The 10,220-nt window shown below is 39.0% G+C and overlaps 1 protein-coding gene across 2 annotated transcripts in view; it reads left to right on the top strand.

Moving 5' to 3' along the window:
• The first annotated feature begins 6,528 nt into the window (after positions 1 to 6,528).
• The window catches only part of arhgap36 (Rho GTPase activating protein 36), a 44,477-nt gene continuing 40,785 nt past the window's right edge, over positions 6,529 to 10,220 (top strand). Inside the window, exon 1 of one of the 2 annotated variants that reach the window (XM_056258944.1) lies at positions 6,529 to 6,985. In XM_056258944.1, coding sequence (XP_056114919.1) covers positions 6,893 to 6,985 — 93 coding nt within the window. In that variant the 5' untranslated portion in view covers positions 6,529 to 6,892. The remainder of the gene's footprint in view (positions 6,986 to 10,220) is intronic. The other variant, XM_056258945.1, reaches the window with a different exon arrangement.

The raw sequence follows: 10,220 nt of genomic DNA, 5'->3' as shown, positions 1-10,220 counted from the left end.
GGGGCAAGTAAGCGTTACCACAGAGTCATTGGTTTGGTGCTGGCCGTACATTGGCCCTCATTTATCAAAAGTGCGTACACCAAATTTCCAGCGTACACCTGGCGTACACCCAAACCCACGGTGACTTTGAGATTTATCAATATGGACGTTGGTGTACGGAACGCTCAAATCCTACGCCAGCTCAGGAGGTGGTGTACGCACGTTTTGAATTAGTGCGGAAATGCGCAGAAAAACAATTCCTAACACCACAAAACGCACTGACAAACTAAAAGATATGATATATTATGACCAACAACAACAACAACATAGTAATTATAAACTTCAGTGTTTATTTTTGTGCAACATGGACTTCAATGTTTAATTTGTGTGACTTTACCAAAGCATTTGATTTGAAGCCATATGTATTCCTTCAGTTGCGAGCCTGTGCGCTTTACCCTGACGTTTCATGGTTAGGCCCGGCAGGTGCGCACGGACTGGGTTCGGTAATGAAAGGCTTTCAATGACCAAAAAATAATTCAGACTGACAAAATAATAAAAAATACATTCTTCTTCTTTTAAATAATAATAATAATAATACAAATAAATAATAATAACGACGTTCTTCTTCTAAATAACAACAAGCGTCATTAATAATAAAAATCATAATAATAAGAAGAATATTACAAATTGTCATGCAATTATTAATGTGAATGAATGGTACTCCACATCACATCATCATCGTCACTATTGTACACCCCAATACATGTGACGCGATTCGAAATTGAATGCTAATTGTTTCAAAAGACGTGCCGTAAAATATTGCATTGTGATAGGACATTTCGGCTCCACGTCGGAGAAGTTTCTCTTCTATGCCGTCTTCCGTGTGTACATGGCGTAAAATGAGGGCGTGGGGGAAGCGGAGACTTGAATGGGGCGTGCTATTCTAATGACGATCGTTTTCAGCCGCGGGATTTATCAAGGGCAGGTATTGCGTACACCTGGATTTCAAAGGTACGCACAGCTTCATAAATCAGGCGGTGAGAGGAGTGTAAGCATAATCTAACGCCAACATATACGCCCGTTTCTACGCAAGAATGATAAATGAGGGCCATTGTGTCAAATCTCTCAGGGGTTTCTTTGCAACTCAAACCCATCATGGCTACTGGTCAAACTGTGGCTACTTCACAGAGATTTTACTCGTCAACACAAAGTTTTAGGGACGAGATTTGCTAAGGCCTATGGACGGTAAAAGATGACATGATTCATACATCTCTCATTCTTGCCCCCACTCCCCCCCAGAAAATTAGACAGCTCTAAATACCACAATTCCAGATCATCTCACAAGACAGGATCATTCAAACCCAAGTGCAAAGCTTCTCACTTTGTCCATTTCAGACTATGCATCAAAGCTGAATCAAACCTGCCCTTCTGTCTGCACTGGCAGTAAACGCCTGTGAATGTTAAGAAAGGGTGTGGCAGAGCTCAACACTTTATGTTTAGGTTCAATTTTTGACCAAAAAGATTTTTTTTTAATGGTTGCCCTCCATGCAACTGCAAGATCGGATTGTAGATCGATGTTTGAATGCACAAAAACTTTGCAGACTTTGATCACTTGTGGTAATTTACTCAAGAACTCGAGTAGGTCATCTGTGGTAACTGACCACCATCCTACTTTAAGGGAATTTTGGAGACTACTGCAGACCGAGGATCTACAACAGGCAGCCGCAGAGACTGAAACTTCAGAGACTGCTTCTTCTTACCATTCCTTATGAAGCTCCCCTTCCTCGTGTGACTGTTTTTCTGGCTCCCAATCAGACAATGGACAGAAACCTGGTGCTATTGAGCCAGAGCGCCCTCAGCAGTCCAGGAGAGGAAGTGCTTGGCAAAAATCTGTTCTAACTCTAGATATTCATCTTCTCAGACTAGTCGTTCAGGTATTCCGACAATATGAAAAGCATAACATGAAAAAAGAGACAGAATACCACCACATTAAAATAGTATACACTTGTTTTAAATATTTAGTGAATGAAAAAAAGTCAGACAACCAGTGTTTATTTGCCTTGTTCTCTGGCGTGAAGCCTCTGTGTTTTTAAATGCCTTGGTATTGCACTTCCGTAGAAGTATGGAGAGTTTCTTTTACTCTTTTTTGGATTTACTACTATGATATTTATCACTACTCTTGTGTACTCTGTGCTTAACCCTATCAATGTCAACAGTACTCTCACAGGTACACGCAGAGGAGAGAGGGAGGAACAGTGGAAGGAGAAGGGGCAAAACAAAATAGAGAAATGTACCTTAGTGGACTGTTAGAAGCCCTGTACATCACTATGTAAATCCCACAGAGGGGGATCCATTGGACAGACATACTTTTGTTATAATCACATTAGTAGCGTTTGACAAACTGACATGAAAAGGTGACAAATTCCTCTCTAGAGTTTCACTGACTTCACTCAAGCCATTTTCTGCTCATCTCCTTTTTCCTCGCATAACCGATAGGGGTTCATTCTGAATCACATTTTGGTATACAGAGTGAAATGTGCCAACTAAGGGAGAAAAAAAGGGAGTCCTGAACAAGTTTGTTAACAACCATCTTGCTGTCAAGCGAAGCCAACCACTTTTAATCAATTCTTGTCATCGCAAGTTGACAACTCCCCGCATCACGCATTGCCAGATTGAATGGGAAAAGCTTTAAAAAATTGCAGATTGCCCTTGTTCTTTGGGAAGAGAGAAAAAAAGACAGGATGGGAAGGTTCCTCAATGAAAATTATATTTTTGTTATTTTTTTCCTTGGAAAGACATTTTAAAATGTGCATATTATAGACCTCACCCTCCAGCAGAAATGAAGGTTGCTGTGGGATCTTTAATCAGCTGCAGTATGTCTTGCCTATGTGGTAAAAGGTATATCATTAAAATAAATTATTTTTCTTGCATAACAGTCCTTTGCGGTTGTGGAGTTCTTTTTCTCTTTAAAACTATACGACATACATTACTTTTTCTGGAGTTCCTTTCCATAAGATTTTGAGGTCTTGGATCAGATTTCCCTTTCAAACTGAGAAGCACACAAAACATTCTATTAGTAATTCTACAACGAACTTATGTAATGACTTGCATTATGATAAACCTGAGCAATATTGCCCCCTTGTGGGTTTATTTTTACTCTCCGTTTCTGCTTTATCAAACCTCTGCAGCGCTCACCTCAATAGCAACCACCGCGGTACTTTCATAAACACCTGTTTTTCGCTGGGCACTAGAAAATGCTTCTGATCCATAAGCCTATCGTGTGCCTACAACAAAGGTCACTGAGGTACTTTGATCTAACTTCATTTTTTATGTGTTGAGTAACACATAGTTTTGAACGACAGTTCAAATTTTAGGGGTTAGCAAGATTTATGCTAGATGGCTGCATTTATTTGATCACAAATACAGGAAAAACAGTAATATTGTGAAATATTATAATTTAAAATAATGTTTTCTATTTAAATATATTTTAATGGAATCATTATGTATATAATTAATGTATTCATGTGATGGCAAAGCTGAATTTTCAGCATCATTACTCCAGTCTTCAGTCTCGCATGATCCATCAGAATCAGAAATCATTCTAATATGCTGATTTGATACTCAAGAAATATTTATCATTATTATTATCATCAATGTTGACAATAGTTGTGCTGCTAGGCAATTTTTTTTTCACTTTTTGTTTTTCTGTTTGAATTCTAAATATTAAAAAAAAAAAATGACATATATTGTCTGTGGAAGTCTCAGGACCAAAAAATGTTTGTCTAATCATTGCATTCGGTCCAACTGTACATATATGTATTTTCATATCTCCGTTCAGACATCAGACGTCATCAGCGCGTTACATTAGGCTATGCAGAGAGTTGGAGATAGACACTCACCGAGCGCTGAAAAAAAAAAAACTGCCTTTTACATTTCCTCCTGAACCAAAACAACTTATGCTACATTCATGCCATGTCGTAACCGTAATTTAGAGACAGCAACCCGTGACGTCCAAAAACTGCCTTTTACATTTCCTCCTGAACCAAAACAACTTATGCTACATTCATGCCATGTCGTAACCGTAATTTAGAGACAGCAACCCGTGACGTCCCCCCCCCCTTACTAAGTAAGAGCTCTGTAAGTTATTTAAGTTCATTATTATTCTAATGTTATGTGCTTGATACGTGAGGTAATTAAAGCTGTATCTTTATGACATTTGCTGAATCTGCTCTTCCTGTAGGCTACTTGACATGTGTTTTGGAGGAGGCGTGGCTTTGGAGATGCTCTGAAGGGAGGGTGGGATCTTATGCTTTCAATGCTAGCTTGCTATTGCTAGCCGCTCCAAAATTGCCTATCCTACCTTTAAAGGGGTCATCGGATGCCCATTTTCCACAAGTTGGTATGATTCTTTAGGGTCTTCATGTAAAGTTTGTAACATACTTTGGTTAAAATTCCTCAATGGTTGTGTAAAACAACACCCTTTTTACCTCCTCAAAAACAGCTCTGTTCACAGCGACCCATTTCGGTGCATGTCTCTTTAAATGATAATGAGCAACTGTTCACCTCACCCCTCTCTTCCTTGGGGCGTGTTGACACACAAGACATGTAAAGTGATGCCATGGCAACCTACTCAGCCGAAAGTATACAAATGGCTAAGGGCGGAAATATGCTAATACCAAGGGGGTAATCCATCAGCCAGAAACTGAGGCTTCATCTGGGGGCCGCAATTGTAGCAGAACTTCACCTGGTGTTAGCATTCCATTGACTCCCATTCATTTTGGCATCACTTTGACAGCGAATAACTTTACATCTGAGGCGTCCAAAGACTCCATTTGTCCATTATTTATTTATAAAGAAACACGACAATGTATAAAAGGCTCCATTACTTTGTATCTTACGTTATGGCCCCGTAGAAGCCGTTTTTGTAAAAATAGGCTAATGATTGCACCATAACCACGGGACGCTCTGTCGCACAGTAGAGAAATGACCATATAGACAGGAGGAGAAGCTGGCAGGCAATCTTTTACTGTCTATGAGGCAATCGGGGGGACGTGGAGGCATAAAGTCAAGGGAGAAGCCCATAGATAGAGATTCCATAAAAGCAACGGGACAAAATATTTCAACAACAGATTTGTTTCAGATTTCAATTCAGATTTGTTTTGGCACAGTTACTAGAAGTGTTATGTTTGTGTAGGACTCAATAACCACACCGTGTAGCTCCGTTCATGTTGCGTTTACTGAACTGACGCAAACCTTACATTTGTTGACCCTTGCCGTAAATCACTGCCGTAAGCCTTAAAGGCACCGTAACCTGTCACTCGCAGTGCATAACATAACAGAGTCCAACAGGAAACAATACTGAACGTTTTCAGACATAACAAAAAGGCTTACAACTGTCAGACAGGTTGCTCACGTCACACCTCCGTCGGCAAGCTCAGTTTGAGCCTGCGCAGTGCGCTCAGCCATCAAGTGAGTGCTTCTAATTGGCTTCACTTTTCTCCGTTGAAGTCTATGGGGTCGCTGTGTCCCTTTCTTTTACTGTCTATGGCTAATACGGGACAGTCCTTCAGTGGTCGTGGGCGGAGCATTAGCAATATGACATCAAATTGCTCAGAAAATCCAAACGGCTTGATTATTGAGAGTGTTTAGGCTTTTTGAGGATTTAAAAAAAGGAGTGAATGGATTTTTTTCATTGTATGGTGGTTGTGTCTACACACTGCAAAGACACTAAAGTGAATTTAGCATCCGATGATCCCTTTAATAATTTTGTAGAAACGGGGATACTTTTTTTCAGTATTTATAGAAAGTACAAAAGAACAGCATTAGTTGAAAGAGAAATCTAATGTATTAATGTAAAAATATGCAATACTTCCTTGCAAAATAAAAGTATTCCTTTCTTTTAAGACGTAAGAATGATTAAAACAATGTTGTTATAGTAATAACTGAAAAAAACTACTTTTTGATGAAAACAACATTTGTTCAAATGATATGTCTTTAAGAAAGCGTTATTTTGTCAATGAGGTAGCTTTTCTATTGTTTGCATATGGCTGGTCTGTACAGAGTACAAAAAGTTATTTGTAGGCCATTTATGAGCATGCATTAAGTGTCTTCACAAAGGACTTTGAGCATACCTCTTGCAACTTATTTGACAGCACAGTAATATAATTTTTTGTAAATGTGATATAAACTATTACAGGGGCCATAAAGAGATCTGTTAAAGAGATCAATGTCATTAAGGCAGAACTTTTTTTAAAAATATTTTTTTCATTTAATTTCTTTCTTTGTTTAACACACAAGATGACACACTCACCATCAACTATTAAAAGTCATAGTAAGTCATAATACTTATTCTAGTATTTCAATCAGATCAAATAGGTCATGGAGCAAAGTTCAGCTATCATACTGCAATTACTACTGAGATAAAAGCTGGACCGACTTGAACCTTCAGACCTTTTTATGGCATGCACAGTTAAGGATGTTGTAATGGTAGGATAAGTGAGACCTGATCCCAGCCACCGGCACAGCCCATACTAATGCATTCCCAGTGCTTCCTGGTGCTGCATCAGAGAGAAGGCTGAGAGCTTGTCAAACTCTGAGCAGCCAGTGGCACATTTCCTGTTGTTGACAGGCGAGGAGAACAGCAGAGGCTGCGCTGAGCTGCGTGCAGGGACTCGCATTTTATCAGCTGGAGTGCACACAGACACTCTTTCACAGGAAGAGCTGCTATCACTTCTCAGATACACAGACGCAGAGGAAACACTGACACTGAACCTCTTACCAACGGCCCAGAAAAAGGAGCTGCTCCACAGGTGGACTGACTCCCTCCATCAAGAGTCTGACTGAAGAAAACAAGTGGGAACTGCTTTGTTATTTGTTGTGTTTTCACCTGATCTGAGTGTATCCAGGAGGTGTTATGGTTTTGTTCTACATGGGATCGGATAAAACCTCATCTATAGTCATGCAGGCTGAGGACCCTGTTCGCCAGGACATGCAGTTCTACTATGTGGTGAGTGGGGGAATTACCTACAGTCGTATGCAGATGTGTACTAATGCAGTGTCAAACTATATGATAATGTTTTATATTAAACAAGTGTAAAGTGTAAAATGCTGTCAGTGCACAGTATTTATATTTTCCTGCAAAGACTCATTATCAATAACACAAGCTCTCTACTATGTGCCTAGTTGTAAGCAACCTACATAATGGTTGTTCCACTGAAATATTAATATCTCTGTCTGTAAATGACTGTAAATATGAATTATTTACAGCATCAGCATAAACCAATATTAATATAAGCCTATTTAGGGTCAGCAGTATTGGTAAACATGCTATTAAGGTGGTTGTCTGTATATTTCTGCACTTTGATTCATGGGTTGATCAGGAACAATTTAAAAAGGATATAAAACTAATATCTACAGTGTGTTGTACGTACAAGTTTGAACTAAAGGCCTTAAAAAACTTTTTTTTTTAAGTAAAAAAAAAAAAAAAGCAAAGATTTCGGTATGTAGATATATGTTTGTAAATAAAGTAGCCCGTGCGCATTATAGTTTGGCTGCTAATGATAATTGTGGCTGGCAATCCAAAGATTGCAGGTTCAGCTCTGGATGTCCTGCATGTGGACCGAAGAGTTGAAAATCCTGGCACTGTTGTCCTGGACATTTAACCCCAAATTGCTCCACAAGGACCATCCTTGCAATTCTTGCAAAAGGCTTCTGCTAAATGACCTGTAATGAAGTTTAAGATCAATTCAGAATGAAGGCTTTGTTTCTAATGGTTGATTTAATAGGTTCTTCACCCATTGGGTCAAGCCAATCTGAACAGTGCAAATTTAATTAAACTCATTGGGACATCACATGAGCTAATGAGCCAACATAGACTACACACTTACCGAAATCTCAGGATCTGCGTCAGCTGATCACATCATTTAGTTGCTCTTGGTGGCAAAAGATTAGGAAGTTGCTTCAAAACAGTGCGCAGTGGAAAAGTACAAAGATTTGATGGATTGGCCAACATCTTGGACAGTGTGCAATATAATGAAGACCATATGCTATGAGTGTAAGTGTGGGGGAAGGGGTTCCCTTCTATTTCATCCTGCTGTCAGCTGTCTACTGATAGCCATCGGCGTACGTTAGAAATAGGACAGGTGCAAAACCAGCATTACTGTAAACATCTGCGCTAATTTATGCCCCGTGTCCAACAGCATTTCTCATACTTCAGTTGTTCTACCAAAAATAATGAACATAATGGCATTGCGAAGAGCTTTTATTATGCTTTCACTAGCAAAGGTAAAACATGCAAGGGTCTATTCTCATGGGAGACAAAACAGGGCCACCAGCTTTCACATACTTAAGAGCTTCTGGATAATGATTAGAGTCATTCTCTGGTGCTGCACATTCCTGCAGTGCTAGTCAAGGTAAACAGATCCATGTCTAATGTCAGTGCCTGATCAATGAGGGGCTTCTCATCTCCACATAATACTTTATAGATGTGTCAATATAATTATTGCATACGGCCAAACATACTTAAAATCGGGGTATGGTAACGCTGGAAAACTCTTATTGCCAACAGACTGTGTGAGGGAAAAAACGTCAAATATTTGCTAGAACATTGGAAAACTCTGCATTGGGGTGTTGGAAGGATTGGAGCCAGGCAGAAGAGGATTAGATTGTCTCTCTGTGTCTAGATTTACAGTTCGAACCAATAAAAGTAGCACGAAAAAGAAAAAGAAAAAAAAGAACCTGACACACAAGCTCTTGCTTTAAACAGCCAAACTCTACATGGGTTAGATTAGGAGGTTTAGTTTCACAGACACAGTACAAGAGAGGTCCCTTGATCAAAGATGATTTCTAAGCTCTTTGTGTCTTAATGCAAGGGTTCCCCAAACTTTTTTTATAGGATCCATCTAGAGAGGTGTAGTTTTTCTTAAATATTTCTTAAATTTCCACAAACTTTATCTCTATACCCTAAAATGTTTTGATGAAATATGATTGGTAGAATGCAGTTGTTCTCTTAACTTATCCTTGTCATAATTATTAGATTGGGTATATGCTTATCAATTTCATGTCATTATCATACGGCCATATGGTAAGCTAAAAAAGAGTATAAACATGAACAAAGACACAAGTGTGAGGTATGACAAAGAAAGAATATGTCTATATCTTTTCTTACTTGATAGCACATGTGCCGATGCATTGCAATGTAATATAATGATGCCCTGAAAAGGAACTTGCCGTTCAGTAAGTGACTCATGTTGATTCAGTAGCCACTCTGATGGAGTGAAGGGTTCATCAGACTGATTAAACTGAGAGGGTATAGCCAAATTCCTCATTCCATTTATTTATTTATTTATTTTGCTCCCTTGAAGGGTACTCCTGCTGAAAAATCCAGCATTGCTGGTCACCAGCACAAGGCGTGTTTTGCACGCTGGGGCCATCATGAGATGCTGGTGGCTGGTTTGCTGATTTTTGTTTTGCGATGTACACAAGCTCTTTTTAATTGATTTTAACTGATTTGTGTACAGATCATTTGAAACAGGAGGCAATTCATTTGATGTTTTGAAATGTTTTATCAGTTTACCAGTGACTGATTAATAATGTAATCATAACTAAAACAATTAAAATTTTCAATTACTTTCAGCAGAGGGAGCAAAAGAAATTGCAAAGTTATAATATAATTCAATAAATCATATGTTTTAACCTTATATTGTTGTTCCTTTACATCATGAATGTGTAAAATATAGAAATACGCAAGCAAAAACATTGCTTGTCCCCAAAACACTCCTTGCACACAGCATGGCCTACTTACACTCAACCCCGCAAGACCATGCTGGTGAACCAGCTCTACCAGCTCTGTTTTGCTTGAGAACAGCATGCTGGTCCATAGCTATACCAGCACTAGCCAGCATAAACCAGCCTGGACCAGCATGAATGCCGTTTTTTCAGCAGGGACTGTGAGAAGGGGACGCCACACGAAGGGAAGTTCTAAACATCAGTGAGCATCTGAACTCCTTCACAAAATTAGCAAAAGCTATGGTCAATAAGATTCATTTTACCATTTATTTTCAGAACCAAATTTAAGTAGAATGATTGCGTGTGATATTTTATGCATGCATGAAACATATTTTAGTTTAGTTTAAATAAGTTTCGCAGGTAAGAAATAAAGTGAATGACTAAATGTGTTTCAAAAAGCCACATTATAAGACACAATTGCCCTGCTCTCTCCACAGTTCCCACTTCAAGGGCAA

Source organism: Rhinichthys klamathensis, unplaced genomic scaffold, assembly GCF_029890125.1.
Source record: "Rhinichthys klamathensis goyatoka isolate OS25496 unplaced genomic scaffold, OSU_Roscu_1.1 h1tg000161l_1, whole genome shotgun sequence".
In the NCBI taxonomy this organism is placed as follows: Eukaryota; Metazoa; Chordata; class Actinopteri; order Cypriniformes; family Leuciscidae; genus Rhinichthys; species Rhinichthys klamathensis.
The sequence above is the reverse complement of the archived record's forward strand: the minus strand, read 5'-3'. Positions and strand labels throughout refer to the sequence as shown.